Source organism: Styela clava, chromosome 2 (genome assembly GCF_964204865.1).
Source record: "Styela clava chromosome 2, kaStyClav1.hap1.2, whole genome shotgun sequence".
Taxonomy (NCBI): Eukaryota; Metazoa; Chordata; class Ascidiacea; order Stolidobranchia; family Styelidae; genus Styela; species Styela clava.
In genome coordinates this window covers 13,626,199-13,645,124 of record NC_135251.1, presented here as the reverse complement: position 1 = coordinate 13,645,124, position 18,926 = coordinate 13,626,199, and the positions used below count along the sequence as shown (strand labels likewise).

The 18,926-nt window shown below is 32.5% G+C and overlaps 1 protein-coding gene across 2 annotated transcripts; it reads left to right on the top strand.

The window, feature by feature from the left end:
* Positions 1-1,711: 1,711 nt before the first annotated feature.
* On the top strand, positions 1,712-18,265 carry LOC120335626 (inositol-tetrakisphosphate 1-kinase-like). 2 transcript variants are annotated; one of them, XM_039403166.2, is made up of 12 exons: positions 1,712-2,079; positions 3,708-3,732; positions 4,413-4,538; positions 5,310-5,427; positions 7,191-7,286; positions 7,880-7,920; positions 9,680-9,757; positions 13,890-13,982; positions 15,635-15,710; positions 16,277-16,347; positions 16,835-17,000; positions 17,391-18,265. In XM_039403166.2, the coding sequence occupies exons 1-12, from the start codon at positions 1,970-1,972 to the stop codon at positions 17,627-17,629; spliced, it is 1,239 nt and encodes a 412-aa protein (XP_039259100.2). In that variant the 5' UTR covers positions 1,712-1,969; the 3' UTR covers positions 17,630-18,265. The 2 variants fall into 2 exon arrangements, with proteins under 2 accessions (XP_039259100.2, XP_039259101.2); XM_039403167.2 differs by lacking the exon at positions 9,680-9,757 and having other exon boundaries at positions 1,716-2,079.
* Positions 18,266-18,926: the final 661 nt, after the last annotated feature.

Genomic DNA, 18,926 nt, shown 5'->3' with positions numbered 1-18,926 from the left:
AGTATTTTATTTAAAACTACGAGAACAATTGTACAAATTATTATTTTTATACTTTTCATATTTTTTTCTGAGCGCAACCTCAGTCAATGCATAATGTGGGCAATATTCAACCTCAATCATGTCGAAGAATCTATTCCCAATTGCCGCAGAATTTGCCCTCGAGGAATGTTAAATCCCAGAGACAATACTCTACTGTTTCTGCAGCGATCTAAACGTTTTGTTGTAAAGGTCGCAAACATCAAGTAGCGTAATATCTAATCCACCGATTTATTTTTTATTTGGTTTCGTATTTTTTATCTGTTTTTTAGATAAAAACGTTGCTGGAGAGATATTTATAGAAACATTTGATAACGAGCATTTTCAATTTTGTGTAAATTCCAGATGAACTTAAATTTTTTATATTGAACATAGAAACAAAAGCTAGTTCATCTACGGTCTTTGTTGAACAAATAGCATATATTTATATATATATGTATTTATATATATATGCTATGGAAAGTTGTAGTGGGGATTCTTGATTTCTATTGGTTACGAAATTGGACCGTTCATGCTATAGTACACATGTTGTTTGCATATTTTAACAATATATATAATGAATCCACATTGGTAGACGTACAAAAGGCTTGAAAAGCCAGCAGATCAAATTATTTTTTTCGACTAAATTTAGCGGTCAATTCCCAGCTTTATGTCCTAGAGGCATGTTACGTTTAGAACACTAACTGCATAAAAATGTTACGCATGTATATGATTCATGTTTTGTCCCGAGAATTTTGGTGTCAAATTACATTGTAATTTCTGTTATAAAGCCCGACATCAATAGTTTCACCTAGTTTCTTTCTAAAATTGTTCACAGGCTTCATAGAAAGTCGTTTCAATGCGATAATAAATTTTATATTATGTCAGGTTATCTTGATATTCCGTGAATTCTTTCACCACGTAATTCACAAAATGGGGTTAAGCCACCTCATCTGTTAGAGTCCACTATGTATTTATACTTCGAGGACTTAGTTTAATCTATATGAACAGATCTTACGTAATGTTCCGAAATCCTAAATGAAACACAAATTTCTACGAAAAACAAATTATATAAACCCAATGCTCGATTATTACCTAGAAACGTTGTATATGTACCGATACAGAAGGTACTTTAAAAAGCTAAGTAAACAACCTGTCGACGGATTATTCATATATCGAAAAGGCTTTTGAACTTTTACACGATGGTTCTTTCTGATGCTCAGTTTCCTAAATTCAAGCTGTTCTAATTAATTCGTGTTACCGTTCCCGTCTCGATACACGTTGAATTTATTTAAGTTGAACATGAAATCATGTACAAGAATGTCTAAAACTGCTATATAGACTGTATGTGTGTGCGTGTCTCGTTTTTTATTGGGTGTGGTATCTAAACGATAGGTTTTAGTGGCCTAAAAGTGGTTGAATATTATATATTCAAGCAAAGCGATAAAGCAAAAAATTGCACCTAAAATCATGTAAGCTAGGAATTTGCCTCATGCTAAGTGGCATCAGTGTATGTACACGCCTGATTAATATGTATACACCTGATTAATCCGAGAGGGTGATTTACATGCTAATAAAAAAATAATAAAATCCTTTGAGTAAAAAAGATGAGTGTGCACCCGAATAAAATAGCTCAAAAACTCTAACATTTAACATTCAAAACACGTTTTTTCGGTAAAATATTGCCGGAGATAAAGCCAAATTTTACGATTGAGATTGTAATAGCACATAATTATCACTTGTTGGAACATATATCGTCAAGAGGCGTCAAATACTTACACAGGGAACACTGGAATTACGCTCAGCAACGCACGATGCCCAGTTGAAAACAGCTAGTCATTTGACTGACTAGGGACACATAGGGAGTGTACGCTTTAGCCAGACGTTTCTCTTTGGTGAGTTAACTTAGTCAGTTCTTGTGTTGAGCGCGGTCGGGGTTTGCACATCTGCGCAGATGAGGTCGCGGGTGTCAAATATGGTCCCAAGAAGAAAATTTATTGGATGTTGGTTCAGCGCCAAGAAGAAAAAGAAAGTCAACTTGGAAAAACTTAGAGCCATAGTCGAGTAAGTACTGAAATAGGTTTGAATTTCATTTTAGAGAGTCCTACATAAACTAAAAACATGGGCATACAGGTATACGAACATATGACATGGTCTTCTGGTCTAGTTATCTGTGAAGTAACTTAAAACATATCGGTATATTGTGGTATCTGTAATATTGGAACTCCGATATGTTTTTACTTTCCAAAATTTCTCACATTCTAGGGCGTGGTTGTGTAGTACTGTCTGACTGCTGGACTGTCTTAGGATTCGCAGAGACAAAATTGTAAACAAAGATAGTTTATAATACCAAACATTTTCTTGTTTTATCACAAGCTCTATTGTGCGGTAATGACAATATTCATTCTATATAAGTATAACTTCAGAACTTATTTATTGGAAAAATTTTATGCAATACTATGGAGCTTGATCTAAGTGCAACTTGGGTCTAGTGTAGTTTTGTACCACAAGTCTGCAAGTACTTCTAGGGGGCTTGGCATGACCATTTTTGCATATGTGTTTCCTAACCCCCACCTGACTACGTCATCCAAAACCGACTTCACTACGATGTGACAATCACGTCATATAGCTTGCCAAAGCATACCTACGATCGCCCGAAATCGCGCAATTGCGCCGGCAATAACGAACTCACTAACGCCAGCGATCTCTCTATTATCGGGATCGTTACGACAAGAAAACGAGAAAAATAGCTTGCTCGACTTCGGTTAATCGTCTGCGCGTTTTGGACGACCATCCCTAAATTTGGGCGGGCTTCATTATGTCACTGTGATTTCGTAGTAACGTAATTTTCGGATGAAGCAGTCAGGTGAGGGTTAGAAATTACATATGAAAAAATTGTTGCGCCACGCCCACTAGAAGTTATTGTGGTACAAAAGTACGCGACCCTGTAATTTAATATGATTTAACTTCATACTTGTATCCCCAAAAAATAATAAACAAACTAAGGGGGAGGTAAAACCATTTCTCGTTATTAACTAGTAGAGAATGCTTGATGAAGTTAGTGCTTTAACGTAAACTGAAGGCAAATTTCAATCGTATTATTCCAATCATTTGGCTTTTCTCTCCCCCCCAGGATAAATATGTAAATCCTATAATATCATAATTGAGGAACTGCCAGAGAGACTTGACTTAGGACTCTGAGATGCTTTTGAGTCCTCAAACTACCAAGAAAAAAATGGAGTAAAATGATTTACCATGACAAATTTTAAAAATAGGCTATTCTAGATTTTTGTAGCAATATTTCAAAATATGTTTAGAAAATTATCGATCTGTCAATCTATGATTAAATCTTAGTTTGGCATTCAAAATAAGGTTAGTTTAGGGCGAGATGAAAGTCTTTGTGTCAGTGTGAATCATAACTATCTATTTCACTGTTGTTCACAAAACCTTTTACGACTCCCGACTCGACGCATGACTCGAAACAGCGGTAATTTGACTTGACTTGGGAGTTTAGTGACTTGACTAGAGACCCCAAAATTGACCGGGCTCCCGACAGATATTATGAGCGTAAGTTAAGATTACTCAGTAAGTGAATTCACTTCATCTCGATTCACAATGTTATGCTTTGAATATTGTTGAACGATATGCAATTGTTTTAACGGAATATTTTAATTGGTGTTCTTTTTTTGCAGGAGCCATGGAGCTATACTGAAAGAAGTGAGTTTTCTGTTTTATGCTATTGCAAATATTTTTCATAATATTTTTTAGTTATTAATAGCAAGGCTCAGTACAAGCAGGCTTTGAAATGTTTCCTACCCAATTTATTAAACCTTGGGTTATGTGGGGAACATGAAGCTTGAACCGTTTCATTACCCCATGAGAAAGATAAATCGCATTTATTGTATATCCCATTAACAAATTATGTTCTTGTTGGTGCAATGGCCTAACAGTTAAAGTGTTGACTTATGTGTTGCCATCGAAGAATACACATCTCGGGTTCAGATCGCATGCCCACCACCTCACCTAGGTTGTAATCAAGTGGGTAGGCCAAGCCGGTGCGGAAAGAATTTTCTTCCAAAAACAGTTCACAAAAATAGTAGTTCATTACGTGTCGTTAGATTTCATGGCTACTTGTAAAGGACCCTGTTCGGAGCAAAAGACAAAAATGAGAATTGTGTAAAAATATTTCTTTTAATCTAATGTACTTGTTATCATGAAAGCAAAAAGTAGTTTTTTAAAGTAGCAATCTTACATAAAAAAATTCATATAACAAAAGTATTCAGAAATATTGTTTGATATTTGAAATCTCGAATATCACCTATGAAGCTAAATATGAAATTTTATATATTAATTATGGTTTGCAAAAAAAAAATCATTTCCTGTGAATTCCTATTCAGATTGATTTCTCGAAAACAATGAAAGCCCAAGAACCTTTTGATGCAATTATTCATAAGATGACTGATCGTATGATTGAAGCCATGAGTGGAAATAAAAGAGCTGAAAAAAATATAAAAGATGTCGAGGTTTGTCTATGGATAATGTACTGTATACCACCGCACATAAGCCGACCCCCATAAATGCAACCTTGAAATGGCGAATTTATAAATATCCACATATAAGCCGACCCTGTCAATCGCATGCTCTTATCGTGAGAACTCAGGAGATGGTTTGAGTTGTAGCTATTGGGATTAAGTTAGCATAATGCCATTCCATTTGAGTGCGATCTGAGTTATGCGTGTATAAGCCGACCCCTCAGTTTGGCAACTTATTTTTTGAATTTTAAATTCGGCTTATATGTGAGGATATACGGTAAAGTCAAGTGATTCATCAGCAATTTACAGTATATTGTCATCATGTTCATGAGAACGGTGGCAGAGTGGTTAAAACGTTAATACTTAAAATGACATCTTAGGTTAAAATCTATATTTTGTCCCACGCCTACCATCAGACCCAGGATGTAATAAATCGGATAGAATAAAATGCTGCTGCAGTATCATGATTGAAATTGGGGATACCTTGGGTAGCTAGAAAAGTCACCAATAAGCAATTCTTTTTATAACCATTTTTTCACAAGTGATACAGTTGCTTTGAATATTCAATTAATGAATACCATTATTATTTGTTATCGTCGTTGATTTGTTAATAATTCAAGTGATTAATCAATTCTTTTTATTCACCTCTAACATAACAGAGTATGCATTAATGTGTTCATATTATATATATAGTCTTACTGGCAGATGAATCATAGAACAGTTATTAAAATTAATGTCATATCCTTTATATTTGTTTTTCAGAATTATTTGGAAAATCATCCTAACACTGTGGTTGTCGATCCACTTCCGAGTATAAGAAAATTATTGGATCGACATGAAACTTACAAACTTATTAAAGGCACTAAGCTATGTCTTAATGGTAATTAAGAAATTTTATTAGAAATTTACGGTGTTGGGTAGAAGTCCCTGGTCCCCGGGTTTGCAAGTCAAGTCACGGGTCATTCGAGTCAAGTTTCGGTTTGAATTTGAGTCAGTCCTGAATTAAAAAATCACTGACGGTTAGTTGAGTACGAGTCCCGAGTAATTTTATCAAATTACTCCACTCGTGTGCAACTCCACTCGTATTGAATTAATGACTCGATCCTCCCCAGCTCCTCATATGGCTTTTGATTAGTTTTAGATGGTGCATAATTTTCTAAATTGTATATCGTACTATTTAGGAACAGTTAGAATTGTTAGGAAACTTTTATTAAGATATTTATTTGAAGGTTGTTTATGTTCAAATATATATTAATGTATATATAATATACATTAAACCAGTGGCTCTCAACTATTTGGTGGAGCAAAACCCTATTGAAACATTCCAGTGACTGGAGAAACCCCTGTGCAGCAATAGTTTAGTATCTTTCATTGTGTGTTTAATTCATATAATTCATTGAATTATAAATAATATATAAAAGCAAACCTAATACTATCAAAACTAAATGATCTTTGAAGTGTGGCAAGTTTAATAATAGTGGCAAACCTAATAGGTATTTGATTATATTTGAACATTATAAATATGTAAATATAAACTCTCGGACTTGCGGAAACTTTGGTATGAACCACCGCATTATGCAAACCAGCAAACTTGTATAAATTATATAACTGCTGTAGCCGAATTGCAGATTCAGATATAAATTTTTGATCATGCAAGACAAGAATCGATAAACGAATTGATTTATAATTGCATACTATGATATTTTTGAATTAACTGGATTCAAGTTGGAAGAAATTTTCATTTTTACATGATAAATAGTGGTTGATAGAACTCAAGATAGTTTATTTGGGTATATAAATATTATGTTGGAATAAATTTTACACCTATAATACAGATATAAAGATATAAACAAACCTGACTGGTCATAAAGTTATTATCGATAGTATATATACCATATATCAAAGTATTAAGGTGTGACTGACATTGTTGTCCTTCAAATGTCAACAATTTGACATTTATTGTTTTCTTTTCACCATATATCCATCATCTTCTGAGTGCACTATAAAATCTTGCTAACTGGATATTGCTGAATGGTTGGTGCAAACAAATTTGTTGAATTGTCCATATTAATTCTGAATATGATTTAATTCTCAAGTTTAGAGCTTTTTAATTTTTCATAATAAGGTTTTTATAGAGTAATAAATAAAGTAAAAGATAAATTGAGTGAAAGAACATTTCTGATGTGCCTCATGCAATTAATAGTAGACATACAAAGGTGTATTAACTTAAGTAAAATGTGTAACTTGTTTTGCATGTTTTTATTACAGTGTATGGTGTATTTTTTCAGTTGAAAATTAGTATTGTTACATCATAGAAAGACAACATTCTTGATAAATTAATCCTAGTACTAGTACTCAGATAAACTTTTTTTTCAAATTGTGTGGGCGTAAATCATCTGGCGTCATCTTAGAGAAGGATATGGGCGTGGTTATCATATTTAGAATTTATTATTCTCTGGTTTTTGGTATTTCGAAATTTAGATTGTAACAGTGTAACATCACAATTCTTTATAGCGTCTGCAGCTTCTGACTTTTTGGTTGTTGTCAGATCACCTGCCTTTCTTCTGAGTATCCCTTGGCTTTGCTTTGAGAATTTTTTTTTTTTTGAATCTGAAACTAATGGAAGATATTTTTTTGTTCCAGGTACATTACACATTCCAACATTTGCTTACATTACTTCGAGAAATGAAGCTGATATTTTGGAGCAAATGAGAGCAAATAGTGTTGAATTTCCTTTTGGTGAGTACGATCTTTGGTCGCCTGGTACAATATTATCTCTATCTGTGAAGCTATATAGAGTTTGAGAAGCTTTATATTCTGTACTGAACATGGCTCTGTATGAGCAGTCACTCATATATATGGACCTGCTGTTAAAAGTACCGGAATTACGCTCAACTTGCTTATGTAGTATATGACGGGTTGATGGACAAGGGATTGAAATACCAGTTATATAACCTTGGCAATGTAATTAAAGTTAGTATATTATTAACCACTAGATCATCAGTTATCACGCAAACCTGAAATTAAATAAAATTTTCATTTTTGGTTATTTTATTGTAGTCATGGTTTAGTAGTATTCGTGTGCTTTTTCATGTGGCTTTGCAGAATTACCTCATCTTTGTTTGTTCAACCATTTCATTATAACTATGTTTATTTAATTCTGTCAATATTGTGTGTAAGGAGAATATCATAATGAATCTGGTTAGAATTCATTCAGTTGATTCGCATGTATATAAATAATGATTGAAATAATATACTTTTTGGCTATTACATGTTTTTTTCCTATTTCATATTTACACTTTCTAAGAAGAAAATTTTCACAATTTTTACAGTATGCAAGAAAAGTGTGGCACATGGATCAGCATCGCATAAGGTAGGGTTGTACCTCTTCAAATGTTTTTTTTTATATTTTTTTCTTATCGGTATGTCACGTTATTGGCTGAAAATATGTGTGTGTATCGTGAATGTATTTTTGCAATTTCGCTCGCCAGCTTTTTATGCACGGCTAATAGAGTAGTAATAGTACAAAATGGTATATGATGATAGGTCTATATATTATGAGCTCTGTGATTGTTTAGATATTAATAACCATAGAATTGCTTGTATGTTGCTTCAATTTTTCACTGTGTTTTCGAGTTTAAATTGAGTTTAAATATGAGCTAAATTATTTATAAGCATATTGATAATCTTATTCCTATAATTCTGACAATACCCATTTTTATTATCAACGTTAATTTACCATTTCTTTTTAGTAAATTTATTCATTCATAAATACACTCCTTACTGTTTATCTAAGTATTCATTACATTGAGAACACACCTTATTATTTTATTTCCCTTGACGACATGGGTTAGCTGAGGTGCACAATAAATATTTGCTTCAACATATGAATAATGGAGATATGTGCGTCTCATAGAAAGTCAAGCTCCGTAACATACGACGCCCTTTTTTACCGGCCAATTCTTTTAGTATTTAGTTTGTAATAGTTTCATTGAAGAGTGAAATTTGATAATTGAAAATCATTGCTTACTGTAAACGTGCTAGGAAGGGTAATGTTACTTCTCCCCCATTCCATCATGCTCACAAATCACATAATTTTCTATTATTTGAAATCTTTGATTGAAAAATAACAAATGCTTGAAGCATGTATTTCCAAAATGATGCTCCTATTATTATTAAATTGTATAATATAAAGTTTCAAAAGCAACATAACTCATTGCAAAACATAAAATGTATTTGACAATTTTGGAAGTTTAATTTAATTCCAGTTTAGTTTTAAGGCAAATATTTCCTTTGGAAGTGTTTTATTATGTCACTGATTTGATAGAAAAAATTGTCCTACTTAAATTATAAGAATTCAATGTGGTACCATCTACTAAACTTTTCAGGCTCCGACACATTTATGCATTGTGAAATTGTATTGTGAACACAAACAACCATATTATGACTGATATAGCCAGTCGTACTTTTTGTTCAATGTCAAATTCAACAGAATTCACTCTAAACTGTTTTGTCATGCATGAGGGCGTCTCGAGGTACAGTTTGGGACCCATTGATCAACAGTACTACCTAGATTAATTCGAGCAGTTCTGTATAATTGCAAATGCAGGCTAATATTATCCTCATTTTTAAGAAGATGACCCAAAGTTCAAACAATTATGGTATTATTTGAAGTCCTGGTTGTGTGTGTGATTGATTTGTTAAGACATTTGTTCTTAATGAGATTTATGGTAGATTGAATTATTCAAATTGGACAAGTCTAATATTGGAGTTACTTTTGTGCAGACTTATCCCCATTATTGTGATTACATCTATCACGCTTATTATTTCAATGGTTCAATACTATTACAAAAATGTGATTAGTTGTTTTTAAAATGAATATTAGATGTTGATATAAAATTCTTCATACATAACTCACAATTTGAAATTTATTTTTGTATACTGATACTGATGATGAGTGATATAATTTCACACATGTAACAACAGCAGGAGCTGTGTTTCTTACTAAAAAGGCAGTGTCTTATTGACAGTCTTCTTCCTCTTTCATAGAAACTTTTTTTGCACATGAAAAATTGAAAAAAAAATTGTCAAAAAATGTTATTAATAACATAAATTGTGTCACTAATAATCAGCACAACACCAGAACCTCTACTTCATACGGGAATCAAAAATTTGCTGAATTCTCTCAGTACCAAGACATGAATCGCCAAGTGAGAAAAAAATAATCATTCTCCTGTCTTAACATTTCATTCTTGTGGTGTTTCATCTGAAATGCATAACGCATAATGGATGCTCATTGCCTGCTTACTTGGCATTCAAATTTTTTTGTTTGTTTGTTACGAATTCTGTAGTGTTGTCTAGAATTCGATTCGTAGTTATGGTGTAGTGCGGATTATATGCGGCCTGGTGAAATTAGAAGTGGTATAATGGCTTTTGGCTATATAATCGGATACATATTTTTATTATATGATAAAATTAATATTAATATGTATGTTTATTCGTGCTCAATTAATGTAACATTTACGTTTATTCACACAAACTTTTTCATCATTTTTCGTTTATCATAAAATTTTTACTAAATTATTTTCAATGTCAATGTGTGCATGAATGCATGAATTGGAGACATTTGGAGAAATTAAAAAGACATTATTTAATAAAATATTTTTTCAAGCTAATTGCCAGCATAATTGTCATGTCTGGAGTCTGGAATGTTGCGAAATTTTTTTCAAATATATATAAAATATATTCTATTTTGATTGTTTCGAAAACAAAGTCATTATCTGGTATCGTGGTTAGAAGTGTTCATGTCTGAATAATTTTGGTATTTTACAATTTTGACTTGTGATGTATTTCAGTTATAAATAATAATGACGCAGTTTTTTTCGCGTCAAATCAGTACACAATGCAAAATTCAATGCCGAAAATCGTTATTTCACTAGAGCAAAGATTACAGAGAAGTGATAATCTTGATTACTAATATACTTAATAAAAAAAGTAGTATTAAATTTCAATTTTTTCAAACAAAATTTTTTATATACCCCTAATTATGGCATTTTTTAGTAATATGGGGAATAGTGTAACAGACTTTAACAATTGTTAAGTTCTACCTTCTAATATTCTAGTTCATGCTATGTAATATAAGGTAAATGGCATGAAGTAAAGGGTAATTTAATGTAAGTACCGGTAGATTGTAAACAAGAGTATGTGGGTGTTAATATGAAGTGTCACAGGTAAATATTGAATTATAAACAAAGTAATAGTCACATGCTCTTGTATTCTATTATTAACATGTAACTGTCATGTTGAACTGAAAAGTGGCAACTATATGCAGAATTTAGCACTCTGTAAAATTGGAAACATTGCTATGCAATATAACAGACTGCTTTTCAGGCCAGTTTAGCACACAAAATTGACGTGCTCTGTATGCATATATATCTAAGCAACTCATCATATTGGTACCGCTTTAAACTAATCACATTTCTCTTCATTAATGAGTTACGTGTAAATTTGGGTTGTTGCATTTAATGAAAAGGCATATGCAATCACCTGGTCAAAAAGCACCTATTTTGGCTGTTGATGTGAATCCTTAATTCAAAAGCCTTTTTGTTTTGCATATTGCATAGTGATTGATAAACCAAAAGAATTAACATTAACAATAATCGTTCAATACTTTAAAGTGATCAATAACTCCACGAAAGGTTCAATTTATAAATCATAACATCGTAGTGCATTGTACAGTAGGTTCTCATTTAACATAGGGACAAATTTGAATTTTTTATCAGGTTTTATTTTTTAATATGAAGTCCATATATCTAAAACAAATAACTGGTAAACCATTCCAATACCTGAACATGGATTGGTAGTTAGACAAGAGGCTGTTGTTAGCCATATGATGTACGGTAGCTGTCTAATGACTTTCCTCTCCCGGGATGAATATTAAAATCTTATTCTATATTAAAATATGTTTGACCTGAGTTTCTGAGAACTACTGGTAATTGTAATTCAAGAATACCACATAGCGGTTTTTGGAGTACACTCAGGGGCATAGTCAAATTTTTAAAGGGGGCGTTCTGAAACTTCTAATTGCTAAGTTAGACCACAGCAGCCAGCGGGTCTGGTCTAGAATGTGGGTGTTTTTTTTACATTTTAAAGGGCGGAAAGGGTTCCGGCCCGCAACCCCCCCTTGGGTACGCCGCCCGTGTGTGCATTCATCTTTTGTTCACTTTTTGTTTTGGTGTGTCCATGTATCGCCAATCATTATTTCTCCAAGTCTCTTGCTATTCCATTTCTTGACACTGAGTCTTTTTCATTACTTCATCATTTTAATTTGTTATATTTCAAGTGGGTGATGTAAAATTTCTTATTCTGGATCTCAATTGTGTGCGTAAATTAAATTATGGCTGTAAATTCGGCTGTTCTTTGTATCAAAGGTTTCACTTCACATGTCAAAAAAACATTATCAGTTGGTGCTGTGTACTTCATTAATAATATTTATGTAGGTTTGTGTATGACTGGACTACATAGGAATACTTATATAAAATCAAAGAAAATTGTGAAAAATAATAACTCATACAAACCGAGGAGAGTGTAATAATTTGTAGCCTATGCTGAATAGGGTATATCTGGTTCTAGATAATGATTTATCATCGCATATACATCAAAATTTCACATTATATTAAAAAGATTAAACAATAATCATGAAATATTATCAAAAGACTGCAAGGTCAACAAGGTCGAACAACATCTAAACAAAATTTCTATCAGGATAGACACTCTGGCATTTTTGAATAGGTTTTCTACTGTGCTCAAGTGTAAATTTAATTGTGTTCAAAAATACCACTATTGCAATATATTACATGATCTTACTTTTTTTAAACTTTGTGTCAAGCCTGATTATGTTCCATGCATACAAAATAAAAGCTGAGTAACTGATTAACTTTTCACATGTTCGACATGGACTGGTAACCTAACTAAATAAGCAATTCCAGCAAGTTTTCTCACTCAGTATAAAACAAAGATTCTAGTCTTTATATTTACAATTTGATCAAATATACCTAATAGGCTCATTGCAATATTACCTTACGTTACGGAATACTATTTGTGGGGGGCTATATGCACTAAATGAGTAAATATTATTACATTTAGTGACTAGATGTTTGGCATAACTTGTTAGTGATTTATCATTAACCTATGCGCTTGTGGTGATCAGGTCCTAACCAAATTCTTATCAGTGAAAGATATTATTTTTTGTAATAAGCTTGTACTATTACTAAATGACCAGCATCTTGAAAATTCTACAGGATCGTTTGCCCCTGACCCCAATGATTGTACACTTTTTATTGTTAGAATAAAATTCAGTGGTTCTCAGCCTTTTTGAATGCATTCAATTGCCCATTTTATAATTCTTTATTCACCATGTTTTGCTTAAAATCTCAGATCGGATAACTAGGTATTGATATCGCACTCTGATTTGTGCCTGGCTTAAATATGTGTATAAATAGGTATTATAGGGCCCCCCAGAAGTGTGTGTACCCATACATATGGAGGTAACTAATTTTGTTCGCCTACTTTACATCAAGTTGTGTAAAGGGACGGAAACCTATGGGCAGGGGGATATATCCACTTGGCTGACACAGACCGTCCCCGAACTCACAATAGAACCAAAATAAGGAAAATTGCAACAAAATTATGGCCTAACCCTAACCTGGTACACACGCTACAGGATTACCCATTATAGTGATACTAGTTGATAATGAATATTATTAATGCTACAACCAAGCACATACTTAGAAGCCCTGTCCAGCCCTAAAAGTCCAGTAGTACAGTATTTGAATTTTAAAAGCCAAGAAACATCATTTTATATATCTGATATTTGTATGGTTCAACTGAGTGCATTGCAGTGAGGCGTGAAAGTTGCATTAGTCGATTGATGTGAGGTTTCGAATAAAGTTAGTCATATTACAATTATATCTTATTGATTCAATTACAAACCATTCGTTCATTTTTTCCTCCACAATATAAGATACATTTCCATTTTATATTTCCCTATTTTCATTTGTGCCGAAGCATGTCTGCCTGATGGGGTGAATATATTACTATACATTTTCATTGCATGTTTCTTTGAAGTGATGTATGCGTTAGTTTTTGATACTTTTCAGCTTGAAATGCTTATTCTACACAATTGTTATATGAATTTGACTGCAGTATCAATAATACAAAATTGCTTTAAATTAGAAATCTGAGACCAGACATGAGAGCGTTGAGTCTGGTCAGCTCTGATTACTCAGTGGCATTTTCAATATAATGAATGAACCTCACTGATTCAATTTTCTGGTTTGTCAGATGTCAATCATATTCAACAAAGAAGGACTGAAAGATGTTGATCCACCTTGTGTTGCGCAAACTTTTATTAATCACGGAGCTCTTCTTTATAAGGTTGGTTGATTTTCTCTTTTTTTTTATAGCATTTCTCACAGATCATCCTTCTCGACAAAGAACACAAAATGAAAACTTGTAAGTGCTTCATAAGTGCTTCAATATCGTCTCTTAGTAGTCATCATTGAGCTTCCAATTTATTTTGTGTAACATATATACATTTTTAGGTTTACGGTAGTAGGACCTTAAACATTTTTTGGTATGGGACGTCATGGGCCCATGGGCAGTTTTACTAAATGTGGTTCTTGTTGCTGTTGTGAAAAAATTGCTTTTCTTTCCGTTTTTCAGTAATTGAAGATTGAAGTTTTTAGAAGGATATTACTTTTATTTTTCTTCAAATTATTACAGAAGCTTATTTCACCAAAAATGTCGCTGTTTTTATAATTTATCGACCGAATGTCATATGCCATTCAGTACAATTAGTTTAACATTTGACTCTAATTTTGGTATCCATAATATATGAGCATTGACTTGTATGACTTTTTTAAAAGTTTCGCTGGAAATTAAATACTGTGAAAATCATGAAAAAATTAAGTTTTTTACTTTTGGCGGTAAAAGTCACCTGACTTTTTTAATCCAAAGATTCCACTCAAAATTTCATTCTTCTTCCTAAATGTATCTTTATAGATTTTGACTGAGTGTAATCAAACACTTTTGATGGAGCCTATTGTCTCACAGGAGAAGCTTTGTGTTTTCTTCTGGCCATGCGTCACAAATTTTAGTGATTAGGATATAACAATAGGCAGCAATTGATAACTATGTGAAATATGATCTCACTTATAAACAGGGGTATCCATGTCAACTGGAATCAGGATTAACTATATTCAATATTTTATATATTTTATTTTAGGATTGATTTAGGGTCATTTCGTTTATGAAAATCCAAACTATAAAATCAATTAACTATCTTTGTATTTTAAATTTCTAGCATTTCCAAAATAAAGAAATTGAATATATATTGTTGAATTCTTGATTATTTGATAATCGTTATATGAATGTAATATTTTATAGTGCAACTGGGTATAGCAGATTATTCGGTTTTAGTTTTTCATGGCTGGAATTCTTTCAGTCAAAATCGCAACTTTTGAAGAAAAATTAGTTCTTGCTATCTTGTATGTAACTTTTCCAATTTGGAAGATGTCAATGTCCGCTTGGTCCAAATTCGACTTCAATGTTTCATAATTTCCTGTTACGACTACCGGTATATTATATCTATGAATAGAGTATTCACATTTTATGACAATATAAAATTATAATAACAATGGCATTTGTATGACTATGTATTGATACCATTTACTTCTTAAATACTGTAATAAGGTAACCTTTGCATAGTGATTTTTGTGTAAATCATATCTGGCATGGGATTAGTTAGCCAGTTATTTGTTTTCGGAAGCATGGTCTTGATGGTGGAGGAAGCCATAACTGACCAGCGGTTACGTGAACCACCCTACGACGATGAGGAGTCTAGCAATCCTCTTCCACATAATTATCTTCACATGGGATTCGAACCTACGAACCCATGCAGGGTATTCGGAGGTGTGGTATTCCTAACACTTAGCACGATGCGTCACGTCGCCAAGCCATTCTTTCATAAAGACGTCTTTTGACATTTTTTCGAACACATTTCGTTAAAAAACTCTTTATTTTTGTAGATTTATGTAATTGCTGACAAATATCATGTTGTACAACGACCTTCACTCAGGGATTTTTCAAAAGATAGTCTAAAAGGTTTGTTGTAATTGACTTGTAAATTATTTAGTGTAATGAACATTTTCTTTCTTCGGTTTGCATATATTTGTTTGTGAAAATGACATAGAATGAGAAATTTTCGTTCTTAAATTTTGTAGAAAATACTGGAAAGCACATTTGAATACAAATCAAAAATTAATCACAATAAATCATTAATCAGATGGGGTGACGTCATTTATGCATCTGCCAGGGATAACAAAACAAAATTAGATTTAGAAAAAATAATTTAAAATGCCCAAATTCTGAATTTCGTTAAATTATTATTTTATTTTCAACCAATGATTCATTTTAACTTTTCTGCATTTCCAAATTCATTAAATATGCATTGACTTATATTTGTTCCTTGGTTTAACATGGCCCATTTTAGAATGTTTCGAATATTCCATTTTCAACAATATTATTTCAGGATGCACTTGGAATAGTACCTAATCGGTTTTGCCCAACTCATAATAAGTGCTATTAGGATATTGAAATCCAAAAATAGAGGTGTTCATGTTTATTTCTACGATGTTATGATGTTTTGCTAACTGTATTCTTTCTTTCAGATCACAAAACCATATTTTTCAATTCTCACGATATATCAAGCGGAGATTCTTCAAGATCCAAGTTGACCACTGTAAGTTATTAATAAAGAAGAAACTTCAGACTAAAGTCTCCAAAAATCTAATTACAGAAGATTTGGGTCATTTTCAAAATTGATTTATAATTAAAAATTTATTGAAATAATCAATATTAATGCTTTTTGAACAACGTACGTTTATTTCAGCTTGATATTCTGTGCTATATTTAGGATTCAATTTAGGATAGAGTTTTCCCATTTATCTTTGGGGAAAGAAAAATTAATAATTCAGCTCAATTACATGGCAAACCACAACCTCTTGCCTGTTCACCAGTCAAGGTCGGGCATGAGATTAGGTAATCACTGATATTTATCGATATATTAGGAGCTATTCTCCAGTTTGGCATAGCCTACTCAATTTAACACCCTGCCTGAGGTGGTGGACTTAACATTTGACTCAGAGATGTGTAACCTGCGATGCCAACACAGTTATGTCTAACCTTTAACCTTTAGGCCATCTCATTCCTCATAATCTCTATTTCAGCCTGATGAGGAAGATGTCCAAATAGCCCCACCTCTAGAAACTTCTGCAATTGATGCTATGACCAAAGAATTACACAATGAATTGCATATGACAATGTATGGTGTCGATATTATTGCAAGTATAGAAACTGGGAAGCAGTATATAATTGATGTTAATGTGTTTCCAGGTACGGTAATTTTCATGTTTATTCAAAAATGAATAATTGTTTTTTTTAAATACTTCAATTCAAAATCGAGGCTGAAACCTTGTGTAGTCGGAGTTTTGAATATTTGTCATGGAATGGAAGTTTTAAATTCTTGGGAGTCTGAATTTCAATAGTGATGAAAGAAGTCGAAATTTTCCACAAAAACCTAAAAAGCTTTAAGTTTACAAATTTTTACCTAACAGACTATTATAGAAGGCTTGGTTACGGCAAAGTTTTTGTTATCAATAGTTGGTTTTTTGGTATTTGTGCCCAAGTCAATTTGCGTTGCGTTGGAGATCAAAATCATCAAATACCATTGAACACATAGCCAATTTGTAGATTTATATAATGTGATTCACTTATTTTTTCCAGGATACGATGGTGTGCCTGATTTTCTTGATACTCTTATGAATCACGTTATGAAGAAGCTTGAGCCACAAACGAACGGAATATCAGCAAGAAAACAGAATGGCTCTGCAAAAACCGCTCTGATTAAACCTCTCATGAAAACAAGGTCAAATAACAACGATACGAACTGTCACGAAGAACCACCGTTAAAAAAATCTTCTCGAAACGGTGTAATTTCTGCCAAAAATAAGCAAGCGAGGTAAAAACAGCATTGTGTCACAGCTTGTCTATCTATGCTAATTTAAATAAAGTGGCCTGCAGTTATGGATATCTAAAACTATTTAAAGTGAATGTTTTTATATTTTAAGTACAACTTATCTGTATAACTATTACCTTGGTTTGGGCTAGTTCAAGTACCGCCTGGTAATTGAGATTTTTTTCATTGGTTGATTCGTCTATCTTTTTTAATAATAAATTGGTTATTTTTTAGTGATGAATTTGTTGCTTTGTTTTATTTTAATTCGGCTGTTTTTATTTTACAATACACCACGACTCTCTCTCTTATTGGCTAGTAAAATTACTTCATTTCAATTTTATCTTAAATTAAATTGTTTGTTATTTTTAAAACATCATGAGTAACCATTCTGCATTCAAAGTCTCCATTTTTGTTTTAACGAACTTATATTGTTTTATCCATATTCATATGGTCCTATTATTCTTATTAAATTTTAAATCAATTTTCATAGGTACTTCTGTTTGGTTTTAATTCTCTATATTGTATTATATTGTAAAGTTAGCTAATACACAGATAACACATGCACATTGTATTTAAAATTGCTTGCAACAAAGTGTTTGTTTGTGCTGAAATGTTAGTTTTATTAATACAACCCAACATTTCATTTTTCTTGGCTTTCATTTTTATTCCAGTAGAAGGAAGGCATGATTTTGTGGAGAACTATGCAATTAGCTAGTGAATTGAATGTTTCATTTATCTGGTTAAAGTTCTAGTGAAGTTTCGCGTCTAATTAACTATATGGATGGTTCCCAATCTTTTTCGATATATGCCTCCCAATCTCTATGTGCTAAATATCTGGATCCTTCGCTAGTGTTATCTGTAACCCACACTATGGCGCTTTTATGTTCTGAGTTCCTTATAGTGTGTGCATGAATATATATCACAATAATACTAATTAAACAATATCCGTAGAACTACAGTGAATTCAAAATTCTTGTTTCTTTATTTTCTCCCTGGTAACAACAAAGCTACCTCCATGACGAATTGGAAAGTTGAACTATGTAGTCACAATCTTTTTGTATTCATTACGACAGAGTCGTGCGTATAAGACAGTCTGATTATGAGGCAAACGCACAGCCTCTTAGTCAATTCGCCCTGGATATATGGACTAGCTTGAAGAAAAAAGTGTTAGACCACCTGTTCACCAACACATAATTAATTCCAATGTATTAACTTGCAAAAAAGATTCATTGATCCTTTGAAAATCATAAAAGTTATTCATATCTCAATATGTTGCGCTGTTACTAAGAATTTCTAGAACGAAA

Excerpts from the sequence above, each read along its gene's own strand:
- LOC120335626 (XM_039403166.2), top strand. The coding sequence starts at position 1,970 with ATGAGGTCGCGGGTGTCAAATATGGTCCCAAGAAGAAAATTTATTGGA. Across the intron at positions 9,758-13,889 it reads ACCAAGACATGAATCGCCAA|ATGTCAATCATATTCAACAA; the intron begins GTGAGAAAAAAA and ends CTGGTTTGTCAG. Across the intron at positions 16,348-16,834 it reads CAAGATCCAAGTTGACCACT|CCTGATGAGGAAGATGTCCA; the intron begins GTAAGTTATTAA and ends TCTCTATTTCAG.